This window comes from Urocitellus parryii, chromosome 3, assembly GCF_045843805.1.
Source record: "Urocitellus parryii isolate mUroPar1 chromosome 3, mUroPar1.hap1, whole genome shotgun sequence".
NCBI classification, from domain to species: domain Eukaryota; kingdom Metazoa; phylum Chordata; class Mammalia; order Rodentia; family Sciuridae; genus Urocitellus; species Urocitellus parryii.
Genome location: NC_135533.1, coordinates 75,708,355 through 75,735,441, shown reverse-complemented (window position 1 = coordinate 75,735,441; position 27,087 = coordinate 75,708,355). Strand labels below are relative to the sequence as shown.

Below are 27,087 nucleotides of genomic sequence, written 5' to 3'. Positions count from 1 at the left end.
ATTTTTGGGTAGTTCTGTAAAGAACTATTTGGATATGAAAATGTAATTGTTTTGATGTCCATTGGACATATCATGTTCTCTTTTGATTTGTGGATGGGATTGCTATCTAATCTGATATAGTTCTTTGGAGGCAAAAGAATTATGTAGATTTATGTATATCCAGTGCTATGTTAAGTACTAGTGATTCTCAAACTTTTAATATGCCTTAAAATTACCTCAGATGTTGGTAATAATGCAGGTATCTTGACTCCACCCTAAGAAATTCTAATTTAGATATGGGCCAAGGGGATGGTTCTGAATTTTTAACAAGTTCTCTGATGCATGTCAGCATTTCAGCACAGTTGTCACCTTCACTTCTGGAGGAATTATTTAGAAAAGTATCTGATATCCAAGGGTTCATTTCACCTAATTTTTTCTTATTAATGCATCATATTTATTGCAAAAGAGAATTCTTAACATCTTAACATGAAAAGTTAATATTATTGTCATTATTATTTGTGTTCAGGAGCATGAGAGTTTTTTAAAATTAATTTTTATATATAATATAAAAATTATATATTTTTATATTATATATAAAATATATATATATATGACATTCTGCTGTCATACATGTACTTTGGATAATGATGTCCATCACATTCCACCATGATTTTTAACCCCATGCCCCCTCCCTTCCCCTCCCACACCTCTGCCCTATCTAGAGTTTATCTATTCCTCCCATGTTCCCCCTCCCTACCCTACTATGAATCAGCCTCCTTATAGCAGAGAAAATATTTGGTATTTTGTTTTTTGGGATTGGCTTACTTCACTTAGCATTATCTTCTCCAATTCCATCCATTTACTTGCAAATGCCATGATTTTATTCTGTTTTATTGTTGAGTAATATTCCGTTGTGTATATATGCCACATTTTTTTTTATCCATTCACCTACTGAAGGGCTTCTAGATTGGTTTCCACAGTTTAGCTATTGTGAATTGTGCTGCCATAAACATTGATGTGGCTGTGTCCCTGTATTATGCTGTTTTTAAGTCCTTAAGGTATAGAACAAGGAGAGGGATAGCTGGGTCAAATGCTGGTTCCATTCCCAATTTTCCAAGAAATCTCCATACTTCTTTCCATATTGGCTGCACCAATTTGCAGTCCCACCAGCAATGTCTGAGTGTACCTTTTCCCCCACATCCTTGCCAATACTTTTTGTTGTTAGTCTTAATAATAACTGCCATTCTGACTGGATTGAGCTGAAATTTTAGAGTAGATTTGATTTGCGTTTCTCAAATTGCTAATGATGATGAGCATTTTTTCATATATTTGTTGATTGTTTGTATGTCCTCTTCTGAGAAGTGTCTCTTCAGGTCCTTGGCCTGTTTATTGATTGGGTTGTTTTTTTGGTGTTTAGCTTTTTGAGTTCTTTATATACCCTAGAGATTATTGAGGAGCATGAGAGTTTTAAAAAGAATTCTACTTTAAAAACACTTCTTGAATCATTAACTATCTTAACAATATAGAACAGTATAGAACTTTGCTTCCAGGTTTTATTTTCTAAAGATCCATTATGTACAATTGGTAAAATAATATAAAAACATTCTTAGGAAGAAGTAAAGACTCAAATGGAAATGAAAATTATGAAAAGTGGCAAAATATTGGTTCCGAATAAGTAATCCAGAACACAGAGCTATTAGAAATAGGTAAGAAAAATAGATGCTCCTTGATTATTTTTGCTTATTCTAGATAGGTTTTAATAGCATCACCTCAGGTAGCTAAATATTTTCCCTCATAATTTTCTTCATAAAAATTTTTATATATCCTCTTTAATAACCCATTCTAATTTTAATAATCCTGCAATAATAATTTCACACTGTTGATTTTTCTTAGTTCTTAATTTAAATGCTTAAGTTGCATCAAACTTAAGAATTAAGATGATTAAACATTCATGATGTGCCCTATAATAACTGTCCCACAATTACATGAATATTGTCTTGATGTCAGTTTTCAAAAATTGTACTCTTGAGTTCATTGTCCTTTATCTGAAATCACTATGGGCTTACTGAATAATGTTAATTGAAAAACACTTGTATTCAATAATAGGTCATATTTTTTTCTTTATAATTTTTGGAATCTGGGACTTATTTCTTATATGCTTTGTATAGAAAAAAAAAGTGTTCTCAAAAAATATTTGTCATTTTGTCAAAAAGTCAATGTAAATGATTTCTTTCTTGAGTATGTGTTTCTAGATGACATTGTTCATGGGGTGGCATCTTAGTATTCTTTTGTGGTGATTGCAGAGTTTTTCTTTTTTCCCCCCTCTTTATACCCCTCTAGGGTTCTGATCCCACTGCATTCTCTGTTCTTACCCAAGCCATCACTGGTCAGGTGGGTTTTGTGGATGTTGAATTTTGCACCACCTGTGGAGAAAAGGGAGCAAGCAAGAGATGTTCAGTGTGCAAAATGGTGAGAATGGAATTCTTTTAAATTCATTGATGTCTGATTAATATTGCATCCAAGCTAGCAATTGGGTTTTAGTATTCTGTAAACATAACAGCTGGTGTTAGTATGTAATAAGTTGTAATACATGAAAGTATTGCATCTAATATTTTAAAAACTAGTTTTGAAAGAGAATTATAGAATAAATGTAGTTCGGTGTTTTATCTTCTGCCAAACTACCAGTCTGCCTTAGTTTCTTTTCTACTCCACAGAAAGAAAGGATATTACTGGGTGAATATAAGAAAATAAGAAATAGGTAGAGAGCAGGAGATTGAGGTTGGAGCAGATATGGAAGCTTAGATTAGGACAGTTCATAAATACATACTCTTAACTCTTTTGATGTTGACTTTAATTACCATCTTTCACCAATTCTTTTTAAAACTACCACTTCTATCCCAGTTACTTAGGAGGCTGAAGTAGGAGGATCCCAAATTTCAGGCCAGCCATAGCTACTTAGGGAGTCCCTGTCCAGAAAGAAAAATGGGGTGGGGGTTGGGGGGTAGCTGGGGATGTATTTTCAGTGGTAGAGCATCCCTGCGTTCAATCCTCAATACGCAAAAACAAAACAATCTACAGCTTCTTCTGACTGTCCCCAAACTTTAATTCTTAGGGAATACACTGCCCACTTCTGCCAGAATTACCTTTGTAAATGGCATATGTGATTGTGTTCATCTTCTTAGACCCCCATATAACTCACATACTTGTGTCCGTGCATTCACTTAATCCCATAGGTAATAATTTCCTATTGATTTTAAGGTGAAATTCTTCAATGTATTATACAAACCCCATCATAATCTGCCACAGTCTACTTCTCTAGCTTTATCTCCTTTAATTACTTATTTCTCTGAACCTCAGTTTGCCTATGTGTGAATTGGGGCTAAAGGTGTGAAAATTCAATTATCTCTGTTGGCTAATTATTGCTGCATGTGAAAACAGTGCTTATAGCAACAGTCACTTCTTTTCTGTTTGTCATTGGCTGGCCTCAGTTGGGACAGTTGGGCAGCTGAGCTTGTTCTCATGCTAATGGAAAAGTTCAGTTGGGCAACTAGAGACACACAGGGGCTTCTGAGGCTGGGCCTTGTAATCACCGTGCTGTCTCCTTCTGTGGGACAAAACAAGTCAGGTATGCCAAATCTAAAAGTCAGACCTCTCTCCTTTTATGTGCATAGAACTTTGAAATCCTATCTAAAGTGTATGAATGCAGCAATGAGTAAAGAATTGAACCCAGTAATGCTGTCCATAATACCATGCATGCGTGCATAACAGCCTACCACAGGGCTTGGCATCTAATAAGTGTGTATAAGTTCATTTCCATTCTCACATGGAAAAATATAAGCTCATTTATAAAGTATTCTTGCTTATCTTTATATATGTCATTCCCTTCCTTTTCCCTGTATTTTTGTTCGAGATACTCCCCTCACTTGGTACACTTCATTCCTATTCTCTGCCTTCCCTGACTCCCCCAGTTAGAGTGAGTCACTGCTTCCTCTCTGCCTCCTTTGCTCCTGTGTCGCGTTGCTGTTACCAACTGTATTGTTAGGCATCTGTCTCCTTCCATTCTACCCCACCCTGCTCTTTCTCAGGCTTGGCTTCGTCTATGATGACAACTTCATCTTGTCATTTATTCTTCCAATTGTGTTATATAGCAGGATCTTAATAAGTCATTTGTCAGTCTTTTGTAGACTGTTGGTTATATATCATTACTGTTCTTAAAGTGTAAGCTAAAAATTGCAAACCTAAATCAATACATAGCCATACAGTACACAATATGGAAAACTAAAACGTTTTTACAGAATAGTTCTTGGTTTAAGGCTATAGTTGGGAAATCATGCAATCCTAACTCTTAAAATGAAAATAAACCTACAATTGCTTTCAGGTGATATATTGTGATCAAACTTGCCAAAAGACACACTGGTTTACGCATAAGAAAATATGTAAGAATCTGAAGGACATTTATGAGAAGCAACAGTTGGAGGCTGCCAAAGAAAAGAGCCAAGAGGAGAACAGTATGTATATATAACCACTGATCTCATTCTGCTTCTCAGTGGGGAAAATGAAAGATAGTTGATGTTTACACTGAGAACATGGGAACTGAATCATCTCTGGGGACCAAGGAAGCTCAAGAGTGACCAACATAAGGACCACACTTAAACTTAAATGTGTCCCCTTCTAGTCTTTGGAATAACACATAGAATATAGTCAGAAGAAATGTCACTGGGAAACAAAGGAACATAGGATACTGAGGGAATGTGATTTATTCCACATTCTGTATGTAAGCTCAGGAGCCTGCCCTGAAAATGGTGGGACTCTTAATGGATAATCACTATGTCCTGCTCATGAAGGATTTTCGAATACAGAAATACTTAAATTTTCCCTAATGGGTACCAGAGGATTTTAAAGTTGGAAGCCTTTAAATTTAATTAAATTTCAGTATTACAGATGAAATTACAGAGCATATTTGTAAATTACAGATTAAATTGCAGATCTAATGTACAGATTAAATTTCTTCAAATGTCAGAGTAGTGAGTTTCACATTCTTTCTCCTTCACTGGTAAGTTTACATTTTCTCTAGTAACTGAATTGTTTCAGCAATGATTCTCATATGCAAGAGAGGAACAACCCACATCCCTATAGCCCACCCCAGAAAAGCTATTCTGTGTTCTTGGGGAATGTATGTAGTTTGAAAAATTGTTTAAATGACTGATCCTAGGTATTTCTATCTCCACTTGTGATGGGACAGTGTCCTCTTTATCACTTGATTTAAAAACACTCTTAGTTTGATTGAATAGTTTGTATAAAATTAAACAATTTATCATTAAGAGAATAGTCAGGCCTCCTGATTACCCTGTCCTCTCTTGATCTCTGGACCAAACCTTTTTTATCCTATGCGGAGGACAGAGAATAGTACCTCTTTATGTACTAACATCATGAGAGGATAGAAGTGTCAGTAGAATGAGAATTCCCAGCCATGTGCCAGACACTATTCTAAATGTTACAGATATCTTTTTCTTTATAAATGCAGGGTAGGCTTTATTACAAACACTGTTTTATAGATAAGAAAACAAGGAAGAGAGGTGATTACCTACCCAAAGACATCAAGACAATTAAAAGGAAAGCTATATTCAAATGCTGATTGGGTTAAATCCCAAACTGCAATCCTGGGTTGGAGGATTGGCTTTGGAGCCAAGAGTCTGAGTTCTGTGATTATTCTGCTATTTTATTATGAAGCTTGGAACAAGTAACCAAACCTATGTCTTCTATTTGTAAAGCAATGATAATTATAATAGAGATAATAATCTATCTCTTGTAATTATGAGAAATTAAGTGAGTACACATAAAGTATTAATAGACTGTCTGGCACATGTAGGAACAATTTTTTTTTTATCTTTTTATCAGATGGCAAACTCGATGTCAATTCTAATTGTGTTAATGAAGAGCAACCAGAGGCTGAAATGGGCATCCCCCAAGAGGACTCCAATTCTAATGATTCGGTGGAAGGGAAGAAAGAATCTCTTGGAAGTGAGGCTGGGTTGGAAGGTATACAGGACTCCTCTTCAGGTCCTCAGGTGTCTGAGGAGTAAAAGCCATAGCAGGTGCCATCAGGGAGAGGCCTAACCTTAGCAGATAGCTGGAAAACTCGTGTGAATGTACCCTCATTGCTTCATGACACCCGCAAGGCACCACGGCAGGATTGCACATTTCATAGAACAGAGGCTTTCAAGCAAAGCTCTGTCTACCATGCCCCAATTCCCCATTGATCTCTGTTCCATAATTTAACAGGTAGATATATATATATATATTTTTTTTTCTTTTTTTTTCCCCTTTCAATACAGGAAAAACATTTCTGTCCCCTTTCTGAGGCTGGCTCCCCAGCAATTGTTCTCAAAGGAATATAAATCCCCTTAAAGAAGAAATATAGACTCTAGGGAATAAAGGGACAAGAAGAATAGATATGCGAGAGAAGAGATTTTCAGGAAAGAAAAATTTTATAGCCACAGAGATGTGTAGTTAGGGGAAAAAATCATATATGTGAATAAAATACCTCTAAATAGCAATTTACTATAATGAAGTTCTACACATTGAAATGTAAGGACCTGAAGAAAAGCTGTATGTTAAGAGATCTTTGCCATAGTTCAGCTAAGTGTAGTTGTATGTAGAAATTATCCTGAGCAAGTCTGAACTTTATGCAGTTCTTGTAGCGATGTTTTCTCTGTAGTATTTTTATCTTCAGAAATGTCAGATCTTTCAGAGGGAACCACGGCAGAGCCAGGACTGTCCCAGCATGTGCATTAAAAGACACTTCCTGAAATTCTTGACTCAATATTGGCTAAATACACTGTATATACAATTCTTGTAAAATTCACTCATGTGCCGTACACTACCTGAAAGGCTAACTTTTATCTTCCTGCAAGCTTTTCATGGGACTCCCTGCTCAGAAACTGATTTTTAACTGTCATTTAGAAGATGTGCTGGCCCCCATATTCAGCATATGTGGTATTTAAACATAGCTTGGGTATGAGGTCTGAAGATGATTTTGTGTTTCAAAGTTTCTTGTGTTGAGTTTAAAATAAATCGTGTTTACTAATGTAAACAGCACATCTTGTTTCATAATTTATTGTTGTCAGGAGGTGGCAAATACTAGAGAGCATGACAAATAGTAGGAAATATGGCCAATATTGGAGAACAAAGTAAAAGTTATTTTTAATATGTGCAGTCAAGGGTCCAAGTGACTATAATTCTCTCTTCCTTGCATATCAAACTCTTCCATCTTGTTGACTCTCACTTCTTTATACTCAATCTGTTTCTCCTAGCCTGAGCACATGCATTTTCTCACACACCCTGTGCCACACTGCTCCAGGATGACTTCATGCAAGTAAATCCAACACTTAGGGATTTAGAGTAGGAATTCAGTGGGTGATTTCATCTGAACTGTCAATTATAATAAGCCTCCCTTGACAAAATAAAAATCAGAGTATTTCATCTATACAGTGATAAGCATTTATTTTTCAGTAGTGAAAGTGTCTTCGTAGACCTTGCTCTCCCACAAACATGAGTTTCTGGTTAAATTTTAATGGTTTTGCATGTTTGTGTTGCTATCGTTCTCCTCCTTTCCCTCTCCCCACTCTGCCAGTTTGGACTCTAGTAGACTGGCTAAGGACCCTGGGATTTGGACAATTACACTAATTGGTGAGTCTCCACGTGTTCTTTTTGCCTTATATAACCCACACTTGGAGCTGAAGAAGCCTGCAACATGGAAACTCCAACAGCTACAGGCTAAAAAATTCCAAGAGCCTGCCAGTCTGCTAGCCAGCCCTGTAGATTTCAAACTAAAGATTGTATCTTCCAGTCAAACCTGAATTGCCAGTCTGCCAGCCTGTCTTACAACTCTGGACCTCTCAGACCCTACAGGGCCTAAGCCCAATTCTAAGAACAATTTAGTGTGTGTGTGTGTGTGTCTTCCCACCCCCCACCCCCATCCCCTTCTGTTGTCTTTGGGTTCTCTTTCTCTGGAGAACCCTAATACGTCCAGTGTCTTGGTGAATTTGGACTGCTATTACAAATTATCATACACCACATGGCTTAAATAACAAATATTTATCGCTCATGGTTCAGGGTTGTCAGCAAGTTTGGGTTCTTGGTGACTGACTCCTTCCTGGGATATGAAGGGCCCTCTTGCTATGTCCTCACATGAAGAAAGAGGGAGAACTAGCTTTGGCCTTTTAATAGGGCACTAAGCCCATTCATGAGGACTCTCAAGGCCTAGTTACCTCTCAAAGGCCACAATTCCAAATGCCATTACATTAGTAATTGGATTTTAACAAATGAATATTGAGCATACACCAACATTCAGCCTATAACCTCCAGAATAGTCCCTAAGGGGCACAATTGTCCTTGGGATAATAATAGCAGTAATAGCTAACATACATGGAGTAGTTATTTTAAGAAGACTATTGTACCTTAAACTTTACATGTGAATCCTTGAGACTGTGAGGTCACTTTTATCATTTTAAATAAGAGGATAGTAAAGCCTAGAGAAGTTAACTAAGTTTTCTAAGTAAAATACATGGGGTGGGGGTGGAGAGAAGCAAGATTTGTCTGGTTCCAGAGACCTAGCTTTCAGCCACAACCTGTATACCCCTACAACTGTATATGTCAGGATTTTCTGTTTCCTAATCACGCGACCTCCCTTTGGATCCTGAAATATATTTTTAATTGAGTCAACTTGAGTCGATCTCTGTTGTTAAAAGTAAATAATGTGATCTCGTAGTAAAAAAAAAGTTCCTCCCAATAATGGTGTGGTTTCGTTTGGGTAGAGTTTTAGCTAACTTATAAAAAACTTCATTTTTGTGTTTTCCCAAAATGATATTTAATACGTGTTTTCTAATTGCCACAAGCCCTTCAGTATTGAGTAAAATATATCCTGTACAAAAGTATGCACTTTACAGAACATCTTTTTCTTTGAGGCATGATTCCTTTAATTCCCTAACATGAAAAACAAGTAACATATGTTAGTTTTTTTTTTTTTTTTTGCAGTACTGGGGATTGAGCCCGGAGTCTCACACATGACAGAAGCTCTATCACTGAGCTTACATTGTGAGTCCTGGACTCAGTCTTCTTTTAGTGGTTAGTCTAGAGATTATAATATCCCTTCCTTAATTTACTACTGTCTAATTAAAGAATAGTGCTTATGTAACTTATGGACCAGCTTAAACCTGATCCACAACACACCGTTTTCACCATGAAATGGATTGCTGCCATCCAGTGTTATTGCTAGATGCTTGGGCTTGTTCTCAGTTCATGGTGAGTAGCTTTAGTTAGTTACTTGATTAATGATCAGGCTCTCAGTACTAAGATGGATTCAGTAGAATGAATAGTCCTTTGCGGCAGATGGTGTGTCCTTGCTCAAGAACCCTTGGAGACTGTGTTGTGAGTTTCCTGTTGGAGCCTGCCAGGGACTCTGCGAACACCATGGATTAGCCCAGGTTATTGCATCCGTTACCTGTTGCTGTGTAACAAATTTCCCCCAAAGTTATCAGCTTGAAACATTACTAAGCATTAGCTCATACAGTTTCTAATACCAGAAATCCTGAATCAGCTTAACTGGGTGGGTAGTTCTGGTATGGGCTTTCTTGGTTTGAGGGTACTGAAAAGCTTTCAGCTAAGGCTGCAGTCATCTGAAGGTTTCAGTGGGTATGGAGAATCTGTGTCCATGATTGTTGGCTGAGAGACTTGATCCTCATTGGCTTTTGGAAGAGAATCTCAGTTCCTTAGAATATGTACTTATCTGAAGGACTGCTTGGGTGTCATTATGGCACGGCAGCTGGATTCCCCCAAAGTAAGTGATTCTGGTGGAGCAAGTAAATGTGTCAATTCCTTCTATCACCTAATCTTGGACATGCACTCACTTTTGCCTTCATATCAGGCACCCTCATAAATATGGAAATCATTGCTTTTTCATTACCCTAGCTACAGTCTACTACCAGGAATCATACTCAAATTTTAGACTCTTTTCTGTGACACAATTCTTAGGTGTTCACAGCAGTAGAATCTTGGTGTCAAATTCACTACTCTAAGCTTTCATCTCTTGCCTGTTTTGCCAGTCTTCTTTCTACAGTGTGTGTGTTTCCCAGTATGGACAGGATAGGGAGAAATACCAGTCTGCCTTTTATAAGTTGTTTTTTTTTTTTTTTTTTTTTAGTTCATTAGTTGGGAAAAAACACCAATGAGTTCCCTCAAGTATCTAATTTTGTCACTCAGCAGCAGGCAGTTGCTAAAAGCTTGTCTGGTTTCTTTTTTCCCTAGCAGCAGGCTTCCAGTTAGGCCCAGCCCAGATCATTATAGCCCATGTGTGAAACTGGCAAATGTCTCCAGAGGCAAGAAAAAAACCAGTACACTAGGTAAATAAATTGTGTAAAGTTATTTGATGGACTACTAGACAATAGTGAGAATGATAGAACTATTGCTGCAAGCAACAAGGATGAATCTTACAAGGTCAAGGGAAAAAAACTAGACACAGACTGTTCATCTGTTATAATTCCATTTATATGCCTTTCACAAAACTTATTATCTAGAAATCAGGAAAGTAATTACTTTGGAAGGTTGGGCAGTGACTGGTAACAGAAATGAGGGGCTTTTAGAGTGCTGGTAATGTTCTATTTCTTTTTCTTTTTTTTTTTTTTTGGTGGTCATGCTGGGGATTGAACCCAGGGCCTGGTGCATGTAAGACAAGCACTCTACCAACTAAGCTATATCCTCAGCCCCATGGTAATGTTCTATTTCTTAATCAAGGATGCCACACAGTCTTCATTTTTTGAAAATTCATTGAATTGAAACCTTATAATTTGTGTACCCTTCTATGTACATGTTTTATCTTAGCAAAATCTTTACATTAAAAAACCTAACTATAACAATTATTTTTCATTCTTAGTGTTTCTGTTTACATTAACTGTTTCAAGTCATATCAACTTAACATATAATATGCTAAATTACAGGGAGGTTTAATACACAACTGAGTACCACTAGGATTCCTGGTAGTGCCAGGGGTTATCTCAGTGTTACTGAGCATTTGCTGGGGGTTATCTCAGTGTTACTGTGAGCAGCTGAGGAGGTTCTGGGCCTTTCTCTTCCAGGAATTTTTCCTCTCGCATTGGAACAGAGTCCCAGTTCAAAGTGGTCAGAGCCATCAGTGATCTCTTCATGGACCTTACAAAAACAGCATCTTCTAGGTTGTCAAACATAGTTCTGCAGGGGTGGCAATCAGAAAAACAAAAAAATCAGTTTGATCCAAGTGAATTATTTTTTATTTAAATGAATAAGTGCCCTATATTTCTGTGGTATTTGCAGTATAGCATTACTAATAATTTGTCAACTCTGATAATGATTTTCAGGCTATGTGACACTATTTTTATTGCATATGTTTTATATAGAAAATAGAGTATTTGGGTATGTTTAGGGATCTAGAATTGTAGTTTTGAGTCTCACACAGTCAAGTATTTGTGTTTGAAAACAGTGTTAGATGATTAAAATACTTTTAGAAATAATATGCATATTAGTATCATAAATACATTTTATTACAGTTATTATTTTTCTTCACTGATGTATTTTTAAAATGTGCTCAATAATATTTTTCAACTACTGAATCAAAAGATTCATAAGTGCAAAAATAAGAAGAATGATTTTTAAATTCATCAATATTTATAAATTTGAAATACCTTCCACAGAATTAATGAAGTGTTTGCTTTTTAAAATGTAAATTACAGTGAATGTAAAATGTTAATTTACAGGATAATTACTCTCATTGAACCTATTTACATGAAGAGTAAACAAAGCCGCTCATTTGGAATAGCTTATAATTTTCAGGTTATATTTTCTAATACATCAAATCACTTTTTCATTTATTTGGGGTTACAATAATTATATTAAAAACCTAAGTATGACAAACATGAATACATAACTAGAACTCATCACAAAAAGCCATAGTCATTTTCACATTTATTGAAGAGCTAGTCATTTTTTAATTCATTAAAATTTATTTTAGGAACTAGAACGAATTTAGGAAAATAATCGTGAAACAATCTGATCATAAAAGAGTTTTAAAAAATACTTACTTGTCTACATTATCCGCAAATGTAAAATCTGAAACAAAAAGTTCTAAATTAGTATTTTTCAAATGTTTAATAGCATTGAAAAACAAAGAAGCATGCTCTAAATAAACTATTAGCTCTCTGTTTTCAAAGAATCTATCAAAATTGCCTTGATACCTAACCTAAAATGGAAATTTTCTCTTAGACATGATGGGTTTTTCTCATAGTTTGGGGCCAGAGTTTTTAATACAATTAATTCTCAAAATCCTGAGAATAAAACACTTCATCATTTTAGTTAGTAATGGAATCCAAGTGGGAATTTTTATAATTAAGATTTTGAGTCTCATTGCCAAAGTAGATCCTTTTTCTTTTGACAGGCACATGCACCTGTAAATGGAGGAAGAGTCCAAATGAGGAGAAATATTTAGAGCCATTTTACCTATTTAGGTTTTTGGTATTAACTTCAAAGAAAGAGAATAAACAAATCCTAGATCACAAGAGTCTCTTATCTTTTCCAGCTTAGAGCTCAAGGACTAGTCCTCAAAGCCAGGAATCCTTAGGATGTCTTCCAGACTGCCCTTGCTTTGTTTATTCCTTTCCAGGAGGCCTAGTGCCAGGCTAAAGGCAGAATTTACCAGCACCTGTTGGGCCACTAAACCACAACGTGAGCTCTTGCCAATCCATGAGCATCAGAGAGCACAACCGCTGCCTTGGGAGATTCAGGGCACTGCTCCTCTTCATGATGGCTGGCCAAGGTCGCCTGTGCCTTCCTATCTCCCAGTCTCTTTTCTCTTTCTATATTCTCCCCACCTCCCAGTGTTATTGTGGTATAATAAAAAAACTTAAGAATTGGAACATTTAGGATGCACAACTAGATATTTTGTTATACATTACAAAATAAGCTAATTAACATCCATCACTTCATGAAGTTACCATTTTCTTTTTCTAGGGTGTGTGTGGGTGGTGATGAGAGCATTTAAGATCTACCCTCTTAGCAGATTTTAAATATATAATACTGTAAATAGTCACTTTACATTCAATCTTCAGAATTTAGTCATCGTCCATAATTGAAACTTTGCCCCCTTTGACCACCATCTCCCCATCTCTCCCTCTCCCTAGTCCCTAGCAACCATCATTCTACTCTTCTCTGCTCTATGAGTTTGAACATTTAGATTTCATAGATGAGATAATCTGCAGTATTTTTTTTTTCTGTGTCTGGCTTATTTCACTTGATGCCTCCAGGTTTGTCCATATTGCTATAAATGGCAGGGTCTCCCTAATTACAAAGAGCAAACACATCTCCTATAATTAGATAAATAGTTATAAACAATATGAATATTAATAAATATATCTTAATTTATATAAATTATAAACAAAAAGGAACACTGGGGAAAAAGTAAAATCTCCCTTTTACCTTTCTGATTCTTTTTTTTGGGGGGGGGCATGGCATTGAACCCAGGAGCATTGAATCATTGAGCCATATCCCCAGCCCTTTTAGATATTTTATTTAGAGCAAGGGTCTCGATAAGTTTCTTAAGTCCTTGTTAATTTGCTTCTGGCTGGCTTTGAACCTGGAATCCTCCTATCTCGGCCTCCAGAGCCTCTGGGATTACAGGTATGCACCATTGCGCCCAGCCACCTTTCCAATTCTTATCAGAAGTAACACAGTTAGCCAGGTGTAGTGATGCATACCTGTAATCCCAGCGGCTCTGGAGGCTAAAACAGAAGGATCTCAGGTTCAAAGCCAGCCTCAGCAATTTAACAAGGAGACCTTTTCTCTAAATAAAATATATAAATGGGCTGGGGATGTGGCTCAATAGTTGAGTGCTCCTGGGTTCAGCCCCCAGTACAAAAAAAAAAAAAAAAAGAAGTAACACTGTTAAGCACTGGGTTTTGGGATTCCCTAGCTCGATGGTAGACATATATAGCATGTACAAGGCTCTGGGTTTAATCCTTAGCACCAAAAAAGAAAGAAAAAAACAAAAAGTATTATTGAGTTTTTTGTGTATACTTCCAGCCTGTGTGTACACTCACACATACACATATACACAGATTTATTTGTTGGCAAAATTTAAATTTTTTTATTACTCTGCAATATGTTTTTAAATTTTATTATATTACTCTGCAATATGTTTTTAAACACCTCAAATATATTCATAGAATAATTCTATAGTGGAATTGTTTGTAATACATGAATGTGCCATAGTTTAGTATTCCCCTATAAATGACCATTTAGTGGTCTCTACTATACTTGGTATTACAAAAAATGTTGCAATAATCAATCTTAGACATGCTTATATATTTTTGTTCATGTGCATTGGAAATTTAGTAGGGGAGATTTTCAAATCAATTGCTGTGTTAAATGGTTTGCACATTTTATATGTTGATAGATAATGCTATGTCGTCTTCCAAGAAAGTTCAATCAGTTTGTATCTTCCTCAATAATATGAATTGTATGCTCTTTCTCCTTTTGTTTTTATAGTCTAAAGATTTTGCCAACTTGTTGGATAAAGATATGTTTTGATTTACATTAATTTGGTCATTAGTGAGGTTGAGCAGTATATACATTTCTTTCTGTTAAAAACTTGTCCATGTTTTTAGTCACTTACTACTGGAATTCTTCAAATTGACTTGTAAATTCTTTTAGAAATATAAGTATTAACGTTTGCCTGTTATGTGTTGCAAATACTTTTTCCAAATTTGTGTTTAATTTTGTTCCCTTTCTGTCTCAGTTTTCATTTTTATGTAGTTAAACCTGTCAACATTTCTCTTTTATGACTTCTGGGTTTGGTGTGAGTCTGTGTTTATCTCTCAGAATTATTAGTTATTTGCTTCTAGTACTCTTCAATTTTACTTACATTTTAGATATTTAATCTTTTTAGGATCTATTTTTGTGCATAATATCTCCCTTAGAAAGTCATCTAGTTTATCTCTTGGCCCAGGCCTGTACAGGGCAGAACTCCAGAGGACCCCAGTCATCCTTTCCTACGTAAATGGTGCCCACCAGAGTTGTGGAATGTGGTAGCTCTGCTACTGCTGATACTTGTCTTCACAAGTTCTGACTGCGTAACTCTTGCAATTGCACAGTTCCTGTGCTAACCAGTCTCCAGGCCTCACTTTGACCTCAAGAACCTATCTTAGACTTCAGGCATAGGTAACACCTGGCATTCACTTTTCTGGGTAAACCTGGTGTCATCATTACCCAGAGTCAGAGTTTTCTTCAAGACTAGACTTCCTGAGCTTTTGATTCCCTAGCTCCTCACTTAAATTATGTTTTCTCTGAATGCTCTTCTGTCTTGTGTCTGTATTGACCAACTCCGTGGTGAATTGCCATTTGTGGAATAGTCTGGCTGATTTTCCTTTTGGGTTTACTCCTCTGTCTCTTGCTGAATAGTAGGATAGCTTAGCACTCAGGCCCAGGCTCTGTCATAGTATACTACTCAGCCTGGTCTCTATACCTGGAACTTTATCTTGTTTGGAGAGAAGAGCAAATATAGTAGAAATCCAGCAGGCTCACTTTTTGAGTCATTAGTAGATATTTTAAAAGTGTATTGATATTTTACTATAGATATCACTTAATGTTTTTCCATAATTGTGTAGTTGCAGGGAAATCAGCAAATGTCTCATTTTCCACATGTAAAAGGACAAAGTGTTTTGGTTCTGAGAATATTGCTTATCATGTAATAAGACACAAAAACATTAATGGAAAATAGGTACAAGCCTTTAAACCTATACCCATCAGATAAGGATTGATGGCTGAGATTTGAAGAAAACTTAAAATTGACCTTGCTTCCCAAGCTGTTTCGAATGTAATTGGTTTCTTTCTCAATTTAAGATTAAGGATAATAAAATGGAAATATGTTATTAACATAAACAATTTCAAGCATGGTTTCTTTGCAAGAAAAGAATATAGATCCCTAAATGTGCATGCCACAATAAGATAAAATTTATATCAAAACAAATTTCAAAGCTACAAAACTGTAAGCCATGAGTTTTGAAAACTTACATAGTGTGCTTTATTAGTTTCATTATAAATGTTTAGCTCACTAAAGTAAGCTAAAATAAGTCACATGAGCTAAAAATGCTTTTTAGTTGATCTGATGCAGTGTCATTTTTCTGGAGAATAAGTAGATTGATAGAGTCATACTACCAATTTTTAGATGCCTAGTGTCAAAATATCTATGAATTAAGAATATGAATTTAGAAGGAAAAGTTTCAAATGCAATAAAATACTCTATCCTTTTTTCCTCTGGTTTTGATTTGGAGGTAATGAAAAATAGTAAAAAGGATCATCGTTTTTTAGCAATCTGGTTGTATAAATACAATGTACAGCACCAAAGGAACAGATCAGTTCTCCTCTCATACCTATGATAATTATAGCACTGAAACTAGACTGGAGCAGCCTGTGTTTGCTGTTCTAGTGTGTATCATCTTGTTTTAAGAGGGAATTTTGTCTCTCATAGATTCCTTTCCCACCACAGCATAACTTGCTCCCATTGCATTCAATAATATTCAGTTTGGGCCATCACTTCTCATAAGAAGCGAAAGAAAACCACGGAAGTGACTAAGAACAGTCAACTTCTGATACATTTGGTGTCAGATCCAATGTTAAAATGTTTTACATATTAAGCATCCTAACAGTCAACGGAAGATAAAAATCTTTGTTTTAAAATTCAGAAAGTTGAAGCAAATTTATGTCCCAAACAAATCTTGCCATGATCAAGCAGAGCAGGTATGTGAACCCAGGAATTCTGATTCCACGGTTTGGCCTCTTAACTTTGCAATGGTGGTTGTGTGCCAGAAGCCAGCCATGAATTTTTTGTGCATGAACTAAAAAACGACATGGAAGCCACTAAACAGGAAAGTCTGGTATCTGGGAACTCCAGGCGGCAATCCTGCTGGTTTGAGACTGCCCAATACATGCGACTTCCTACCTAGCTCTAAGTTCAGCACAGAACTGGAGATGGGGTGACCCACTGGAACCACACAGCCTCTCGGAGATGGGTATGGCTTGCCAAGATGCCAATCAACCTGTTTGTTGCAATACCTCTGCCACACCAAGAAGCAAGACTCCTCCTGCTGAAACCTTATCCCTGCCTTTGATGTATTCTCCTTTCAAAAAGAAATAAAGCCATTTTTTGGTTGTTCAGTTCCAGCTCCCACTTCCTTTAAATCTAATTTCTGGCTCGGACTCTTATTCTATACTAATTATTTCAGACTTTCTTTTTTCTCAAGTGGTTCACATCTTCTGAGCAGGAAACTACCCTGGCAGGGTGCTGGCCGCCTGCCATGCCAGGTTGTCTGACTTGAATGGGCATCAGAATCACTGGGAAAGCTACTTAAAACACAGTGTGGGGTGGGGAGTGCTTGAGTTTCCAAATTGGTAAATTAGGCAAGAATTTGAATCACAAGTTCCTAAGTGATGCTGATAATGGTAATTTGGGGACCACACCCAGAGGCCCACCCCTGCTGTACATGTTACTCTGTTGCACCCATTAAGACTCCTGCAGACATCACTTCCAGTCTGTGGGAAATATAAGGGTTAAAGGAACAAGTTTAAGGACATCCGAAGGAAGCAATCATCAAAAGTGACACATTCTGTAATATAATTTCTAGGTCATGGGAAAAAAAATTGACGAATCTATTCTAAATTTAGAGTAAAGACTCACACAACCAAAGGTAATTATGAATCTTGACTGGATTCTGGTTTGAAAAAAGCAGCTGCAAAAGGCTTCTTGGGACAATTTGGAAAATGGGGAAACTGATTCTATATTAAATAATTGGTTATTTTTCTTATGCCTGATAGTGGCATTATAGTTACGTAGGGGGATGCCCTTATTTTCCAACTTGCAGGCCAAATTATTTAAGGGCGAAGTGTTGAGATTCTACTACTGAAACATTTAGTGGTTCCACTGCATATTGATGTTTTCTAGCTGGGTATGAACAATAAGTGTAAATAGGAGCTTCTGAGGAGGCCTGTCCTTTCTTCCCTCTTTTTTGCCACACTGGGGATGAAGTGCTCTTCCACTGAGCTACATCCCAGGTCTGAGATCTGTTCTTTGAATAAAGAGGCAAACAAAGCCTCATATTTAGAGGCTGGTGAATATGGCAAAATATTAATAATTGTTGAATAAGCTTGGACATAGATAGACATTCATTTTAATATTCCTTCAACTTAGAAAATTTTACAGCAAAAGATTAAGAAAAAAAAAGTTTCATTTGACCCTCATTTCTCTTCCTTCCTTCCTTCCCCTAACTCCCTCTCTTTCTCCCTCATTTGCTCAGTGTTGAATTTAATTGATTTGTGGATTCTGTTGGCCATTACTTTCTCCCAGCATTTTAAGGAATTAATTCACTGTCTCCTGACTTCCATAATTGCAGTTGGGGAGTTCATTGTAAATATGTCATTCTTTTGTAGAAAATCTGCATTCTTTCTCTGACTTCCTTACCTTTGGTGTAAACAGTTTTTTTTTTTTTTAAATTTTGGTTATGTGTCTTTTATGTGTGGATTTATTTTGTCATCCAAACCTAAGGATTCCTATAATTTATCATGTTTGGAGAATTCTTAGTCATTATCACTTCAAATATTACCATCTACTGAATTTCTATGATTTTTTTCTTTAGGAATTATTACTAAACTTTCATTGGATTTTCTCTTTTAAATATCTCCTTTTCTCAACATTTAATTTATATCTCCATCTCTGTCACTTTCTTCATAATTTCTTCAAAATTGTTTTCTAGTTTCATATTTTCCTTTTTGTTTCTGTAAAATCCATCTGGTTCTTTTTAAATAAAAATGTGTATTTGGCAAATGCCAAATGATGAAGAAAAAGGTTATATTTTTGCACCATTTTTCATCTCCTGTTTCTTCCTTCTTGGAATAAAGATGTGACGCATGATGGTATAGCAACCACCTTATAATCATAAAGCACACTAAGAAAAAAAAGATAGATATATTCCTCAACATTGATGATATTATAGAACTTTACACTAACTCTGCATTCCTATCTTTGTACTCTGCTATGTGAGAAAAATAAACCCCTATTTATTTGGATTTCAGTTACATCTAAGAAATTCCTACTAATGAAATGTCACTGATATATTTGTTATAGTTGCATATATAAAAACTTCATATGTGAGATAGCCAAAATATTAATAGTGTTTATTTCTGGGAGGGAAAATTGCAAATGATCTTTATTTCCTCTTAATATTTTTTAATATCATCAAAAAATGATGAATTTGTCTTGTGTTAGTGGTAATAATAATTTTCTGCTGTGGTAGATACTGGAGAAGAGACTTTAATGTATTATCTCATTTTATCACATTACTTCATTTAATTTAATATGTACGAATGATGGTGAAAATCATATTCACTCTAATTAGGCTAATAAAACTATAAAAATATAATGTTAGCAAGTAACTAGAAATTATTTCACCATGTAGGTACTTAGTTTATTTTTACTTACCATTATTATTATAATCAAGTTATCCAACAATTAAGGAATTTAAATTTCATTCTTACCCCCCCCCTCCCCCAATTACCTGAAGGTAGTCTCTGGACAGGTTTCTGCTTTAATGGTAATTTTGGGTTCCATGAGGTATCTACTTTTCCTCCAAATGCAATTGATTGAATGATATGAGCCTTTTTATGGTTAAAAATAGTAATCATTGATCTTCTTTCTTTTTCTGTAACCTCTGATAAATGCAAAAACAATGTTATTGCACAGCATTAAAAATAGATATGGAGTGATTCAAAAGAGAAAGGAACAGTTTCAAAAACATTTAGGTGAACTATGTTATGTGGGAACATCTTGTCAAAATAGATTTGTAAAGTAGCTGTCATGGGTACTTCCATAATCTTACAAGCACTTGATACATGCCCCTCATGTCACAAGGTGGAGCACAATCCTGCAGTCCACTGCACGATACAGACTTTCTGACACATCACCATCGGATGACTGACAGCACATGTTGCCGCCCTTCCTTCCCTCAAGGCTATCCAAAAGCAGAGATAGAACCAGGAAGTCCTGGTAAATCCTCACAAATAGAAGTTACTAATAAATTATTAAAAATGTTCAAATCTGTATGTGTAGACAGGTAAGGAAGTAGGTAATATAGCACAAGGGGGTAAGATAGTTTTCAAAATATGTAATATGTTGTACAGTGATGTGGATTGTGTGTATGTGGCTTATATAAACCAAACATTCTAGTCTGTCTATAATGCATGAAGATATATTTATAAAGAAGTTAACATTGATTATATTAATTTTTAATATACATGAACTTACAGAATTTCCAAAGAAAATGAATTTTAGAACTCAGGTCTTCAGAGTTCTATTCAACTCCCTCATTTTTGGGGGGAGGAGAGTTAGGTGACTGGGATTGAATTCAGGGTCATTCAACCACTGAGCCATATCCCCAGCCCTATTTTGTATTTTTTATTTAGAGACAGGGTCTCACTGAATTGCTTAGTGCCTCGCTTTTGCTGAGGCTGACTTTGAACTTGCCATCTTCTTGCCTCAGCCTCCTGAGCAGCTGGGATTACAGGTGTACACCACCATGCCTGGCCATTCCCTCACTGCTGAGAAGGGAGACTAAGGAGCCCAACATAAATGATTTGGCATCCACCTCGTCAGTATGAAACGAAGAACCAGGAGAACCTTTCTCATGCTCAGTTAGATGGCTCTTCCTATAGAGTGGAAAAGACATGAATTCCTAAACTAGGGCGAATCTCAGAGAGCAAGCATTTCAAAAATAAATAATTAAAAAACTTTCATTTATAAAGAAAATTATCCAATGGTATTCTGTTACAAAAACACATTCAAAGGTATTCTGTATTTTTCAACCATTGAGTAGTAAGGCTGAGTTTCAAATATTTCTTTACAAAAGAGAGTTATCCTTACGATTTCGATCAAGCAGCTCCACTCCTGGAAGGTGGTAGATTATATATAAACGATATAGGTTATATTGGCACAAAGGGTTTTGGTATAGACCTACAATGGAAGAGTCCGAAATAAGACATCAGATTTCAAAATGAGCTTTGTATGTCATTTTATAAAACATGAAAAATTGCAGCATTCATGTACAACATAAGGATACATATCAAGCCAGTGGCCTCATTAAGCCCTCTTTCATTTAGAGCAGCACTTGATTTTCCTATCTGTTATATTCATTCACTCAATAAATAATTACTGGGTACTACCATGTACTAGGAAATGTGCTAGGTGCTGGGGACATTTTATTGACTCAAATCTGCAACAGATTAGGAAAAATTTAAATGTCCATAAGGAAATTCCTAAAGGACAAACTAGGTATCAGCTCCATGAGAGTCTTGAGACTGCTTTTGACTAAAATATCACTTGGGACTCTTCTGCTAAGTCTCAAAGGTCACCATAGGCCAGTGTGAGGATGGGCAGAGATATAGTGCAATGTTATAATAGATATTTCTCCCTCCACTTTACATCATTATGCATTGCTCAGAATATGTAAATGCTAGTAGCAGCTTTGGATCTTAGTTGGAGCAGAGGCCAGCAGATGTGGATGTTGCATCTTGTATACCTTTGGCCAGACACAGGGGCTCTGAGAGCCTCGTGTGCAGGTGTTCTGATACGTAATGAACCTGATTCTGCAATGCAGGGGCTGAAGGAGGGAAGCACATGGGTGCAGAAGAGTTCCTGGCTCTTCTGCCATCACATTCTTTTAGGAATCAACATGTAGATGCATTTTTAAAAATCTCCACCTAGAAGGGTTTTGTTTCCAAGTAAAAAATCTCGCCTATTTATCACTGGATAATATTAAACAAGATTATTTCAATACACTGTGCAATAAAGCATTTATAATTTCAAGTTGGGCATCTTTAGCTTTTTAAATTCTGCTTCCATGCAACGCTAGAAAATATTTCCGGAAAATACATACAGTGAGGGGAACCACTAGATGGCAGTAGCAGAAAGAGCTCCAGCTGTTGCACAGATACATCACTAACGGGGGCTCCCTCAATGTCCATGTTAAATTTAAGAATACTGCTGTAGATGATTCATAAAATATAACGAAGCTTAATAAAGGCATGATAATATAAGTATTCAAAACCCAGAGTAAACTGATTAACATAAAGAAGATTGGTTGGGGCCTGATTAAAAGATAGCAAAGTAGTTAGAAACTGAAAAAAAGAAAAAGAAAAATCTGGACGTATTTTCTGTAGGTAATAAAACATCCTGATATTTGTTGTATAAACACAAATTTCTCTGGCTAATAAAATCCTTATATATAGCTGTTCCCGGTGGAAAACATGAGCTTTATAGGGACATAAAGCAGGCAATAGAAGACACCTGGTGCATAACCAACAAAGTTATTTGTGAGGAAAGGCAGAAAAGAAAACACAGACAGGAGCAACAAAGAAATTAAAAAGAAAGAAAATCTGTATGTACTGAAAGAAATGAGAAGAAAAATGAAATAAATTTTTCAAGATGTCTTAAATGACAAAAATGACGTGAATTTTATTCTTAAAAGAAATTTAAAGTGGGAACACATAATTGTAACTACAGGATAGGGAATAGAAGGGATGTATATTAAACCACTAATAAGGACAGATTTTTAAAGCAATCCACAGGGATCATGCATTGTAGTTGGAGCCAGAGAAAGTAAAGAAAAGGACACCCTTCAAGGATATAAAAGCAAAGCACATTTGTTTTTAATGAGAATTTAGGAGGAAGAAAAAGTCACAAATGTTTTAGTGCAGAAGTCTGCCTTGTGGTTGCTGTCTTGGGGAATCACATCTGACACCTCATTACCCTGTGTTACATTGTAGCAGCTGGAAGCCAGGTCTGCCTCTGCACAAGATGCTAATGGAAAATGTACCAATATCTTCCAATGACCTTTACTCTTTTTGGGGGTGGGGGAGTTTTCCAGGGATTGAACTCAGGAGCACTCCACCACTGAGCCACATCCCCAGCCCTATTTTGTATTTTTGATTTAGAGACAGGGTCTCATTGAGTTGCTTAGCACCTCACCCTTCCTGAGGCTGGCTTTGAACTTGCCATCCTCCTGTCTCAGCCTCCAGAGCTGTTTAGATTACTTATTAACAAGGTGTCTGGATACTAAAAACTCTTGTGCATGTTGTGGTTCACTATTCATCTCATCTTAAAGTAAAATGTAAGTGACAGGAAGTCAGAAAATTGAGCTCCTTGCGCAGCCTCTGCTCACATAACTTAAAAAAATAAATTGAGCTAAATAATTTGAGAGGCATTTCATCTTTATTATCCTTTACTTTTTCCTGGCTCTTCAATTTTAGAAGGAAGCATTTTCAACTCTTTTTCTCCCTTTTATACTATTAAACATTTAACATTTTGGATTTATGAGTTTTGGATGGATGCTACTAAAATTACCATAAATTAAGTTTCCAAGATATGAAGTCAGTTTCCTGTGTCTGAATGTTCTGAAAGCCTTCTGTGATGTATGGGCACATTCCTTTAGAAACTATGAAGCAAAACTGCTTACACTTTCACTTTCAATAGGTTAATACCATTTAATCCACCTTCCCTCTAGGCTACTTATAGAGTACACCTCCGTGGCGCCAGCGCTGTCTTGCTTATCTTAATTTGGGATTCAGAGTCTAAGCAATTTACATTTTCCCAATAATATATCAAAATGTCTCTACCACCTTACTGCACAAGCTGGAGTTACATGACTCATGCGTAAAGCTGCTTCTTAATGAAACAGAAAAATAAGAAGATTCAGCGATCTAAATAATTGGTTTCAGTGAATTTTTTAAACTTCGAAAACAGAATTTAACAAACCTATCATTTAAATGAATCCAAATGTTCTTAAGGTGCCTTTGGAGAAAATTGATGTAATTATTAAAATACTTTTTAATAGATGGGGAGGAAATGATACAGAGAGGTTTAAAAGCTTATGCATTACCTACAGTCTGTGGAAGGGAATTCAGCTGTCACCCATCAGACACCTAGATTTTGAGGTTCTGGGGGCAAGGTCACATCCATGGGTTAGCAACTTGATTGCTATCTAATTTTAACTTAAATCTGTGGGCCACCACACTATACATGCTTTCACTGAATATGGAAATCATCTTTGATTTTAAAAGGCAAACTGTGATAAAGCAGGAGATGAAGAAAGGGGAGAGATCAGAATATTCTCTTCAAGGTAAACAGCTGTGAAAGACCCAGTTAGTTCTTTTCACTTGGTGGATTGTTTTGTGAAGTCCACTTTGAATGAGCATAACAGGTAGAGAGGCTCAAATAAAGAGTCCTTGGAGATGATAGTCATACCATACCTCCCAGTATCTGTCTTCACCCTAGCTTTTTGTCATCAGCAGAGGATGGGGATCACTGCTGTCAGCAAGGTTAGAGAATATATAAGAGCAGTATCTCTGGAAACATGGAGACCTTCTCTTAAAAGAGCAACCCCTTCTTCCCAGTGGTCACTCCTGGAGTGACCCAGGAAGTATGTCCTAACAATTATGAAAGGTAGGAGTCTAAGGGTACTTTCCAACAATGAACTTAATAAACACAGAGAAAACTTTAGAGAAATGAGTAGAACAAAGGCATAGATAGAGAAGAAATGGTTTAAATGTTGTTTTGCTGGTAGTGTTTTTTCTAATGCTCAGGAAAAGGGCAGGAAGACTGAAGGCAAATGATAATCATCATCTATAAAGTGGGTCTTTGGCACAAGCAAATTCTGATTTACAGTTTGGAGGAGGGAAGGGAAGAGGAAAATGGAACTGGGAGAGGAGGGTGTGGAAAGGTAGACCTCCTGGAGAGAAGAGGTGGGGCCCCTGTTTTGCCCGGAAGACAGGAATTCCAGTTACCAGGACCTCACACTCTGTGCTGGTTTCAGGCCTCCCTGAAGCTCCCAGCCCTGCGTCTCCTGGGCAATCACTTGGCAGTTCTCCTCACATGCCAGGGGAGGGTGCAATGCTGAAGTGGATTAGAGGTTTACCCTCCAGGCTATTTTCTCACCCTCTGAAGAACTTGTAATTGAAGTGGAATAATAATAACACTTTAGATTTTTATATGGTTTTACAACTTGAAAAGACAAAAATTACAATAACATTGGAAAATACACGGTTTTCTCATTTTATTTAATGAGCTGAATCTAATCTCTGATTGCAAATGAGGCTCATAGAAACTTAATCTGAGGACATAACTGAACAAATAATGTTAGTTCCGTGAATGCAGACATTTTTTCCCTGTATTAAAACTTGAACCAAAATGGGATATGGGATCAAAATGTTAGTATTCACTACCAAAAATTTTCAGAAAATGTTTTTTTTTTGTAATTAGACATAGCATTTTATCCACTTCAAACAAAAATGACTCCATGACAAGTTTCTCAATTGAAACAACTGTAGTTATAACTTGAGTCATATCACTACAATTTTAAGTAGAAGTCCCTTTAACTGTCATGACAAGTAATGATATGGATAGTATATTACTTGGCTGGTCTTAAAAAAATGATTAGGGCATTTCATCCCCACTCATGTCCCCATCCTGACAATTCTGTGCTCACACACACTCTTGACAAATAGGACATGGGCTAGATTTTCAGGGTTCACTTAGTTCTGGTCCTGGCACCTTGATTTACAGCCTGACTCTGTTTACTGCTCTTGGGCCAACCTTGCTTACTACTCTATGAATGTTGATTTATACCATAAGTTTGCTTAAATTATTGAGTTTTTACAAGTAGCAAATTATATGTTCAAATAGTGTAGCATCAAACCCCTTCAACTGTCTAAGACATCTTTAGGCTATGAGTTATAAAACTGTAAGTCCCATCAAGGTCCAGACTGGGTCTTTTGTACAACTTTGTGCTGTATAATCTAGTATAGTGTCATATAGTGAATGTGTCATAAATACTTATTGAAAGTGAATAAATTATGAATATTTATTGAATGAATGAATGTATAAATGATAAGTGAAACCAGGCATGAATTAAACTTCAATATTCCTTGGTACTCTGGCTAAATCTCAGAACCTTGCACTTTGATCATTGAAGAGAGAATAATTTTAATTATATCATAAGATTGCTGTAAAGGTTTAAATAAGAATATAAAAAGGCATTTTATTGGGTTGGGGTTGTGGCTCAGGGATAGAGCACTTGCCTAGCATGTGTGAGGCACTGGGTTCAATTTTCAGCACCACATATAAATAAATGAATAAAATAAAGGTCCATCAACATCTAAAATAAAGGTCCATCAACATCTAAAAAAATTTTTTAAGAAAAGCATTTTATCAACAGGTAAGACTCAAATATGCTATTCTAATGATTCTTATTTAAAATATTAGTTTTATTATACTGAGTTTAATTCCAACTTAGCAGAATTTCTAGACTACATGAGACGTCTTCATTTATTATATTGTTTATATAATATACAATAAAACAATTTTTACTTTTGTTGTTGCTTCAAAATAACATTAATGGCAGGAAGTGTTTTACAGAGTTATCTCAATGTTTGAAGCAAACCTGAGAGGTAACTGTTAGCCCATTTTTATAGAAAAACGATGATAGGTAAGAGTTCCTGATCTAGTATAACTAGTCTTTTAATCATAGAAGCATTTGTTCAGCATAGAAGGGCAAAATAAATATGCAGGCCATTGGCAAATCCAAGTCTCTCACAGAATCTCAGAAGGTTGTGAAAAACTCCCAACAGTAGGTGGCCTTATGTTTCCAAAACAATCCTGGAATCACCATGAGCTTGGTGTGATTTAGTGATTTTAATATTTGGATTTGAAGAATCTACCTGTAAGCACATGAATCATTTCTCCTCAGTACAGCTGACGTTACTGATAGAATGAAAATACACGGAGACTTTCCTAACTATGTGTTGACCTGAGCAGAACCTTCTCCATCAACACTAGTTTACACATATTCAAAACACTGACACAGGCAATTCTCAAAAAATGTATAGGAAACAATAGAAGAAAACATCTATTTCATAACAAATGAAGCATAACATGTGAAGAGATCTTCAAATTCTAAAGTCTGAAAACCTACTCGTTGACCTGAGGGT

At 36.2% G+C, this 27,087-nt stretch overlaps 2 protein-coding genes across 2 annotated transcripts in view; one reads left to right on the top strand and one right to left on the bottom strand.

The window, feature by feature from the left end:
- Positions 1-7,072, top strand: part of Ankmy2 (ankyrin repeat and MYND domain containing 2) — a 35,705-nt gene extending 28,633 nt beyond the window's left edge. The window contains exons 8-10 of the mRNA XM_026408226.2: positions 2,320-2,448; positions 4,358-4,487; positions 5,878-7,072. Coding sequence (XP_026264011.1) covers positions 2,320-2,448; positions 4,358-4,487; positions 5,878-6,062 — 444 coding nt within the window. The 3' untranslated portion in view covers positions 6,063-7,072. The remainder of the gene's footprint in view (positions 1-2,319; positions 2,449-4,357; positions 4,488-5,877) is intronic.
- A 3,713-nt stretch (positions 7,073-10,785) lies between these two features.
- The window catches only part of Lrrc72 (leucine rich repeat containing 72), a 55,655-nt gene continuing 39,353 nt past the window's right edge, over positions 10,786-27,087 (bottom strand). Inside the window, exons 6-9 of the mRNA XM_026408483.2 lie at positions 20,969-21,058; positions 19,608-19,760; positions 12,090-12,117; positions 10,786-11,223 (exon numbers count right to left, since the gene is read on the bottom strand). Coding sequence (XP_026264268.2) covers positions 11,058-11,223; positions 12,090-12,117; positions 19,608-19,760; positions 20,969-21,058 — 437 coding nt within the window. The 3' untranslated portion in view covers positions 10,786-11,057. The remainder of the gene's footprint in view (positions 11,224-12,089; positions 12,118-19,607; positions 19,761-20,968; positions 21,059-27,087) is intronic.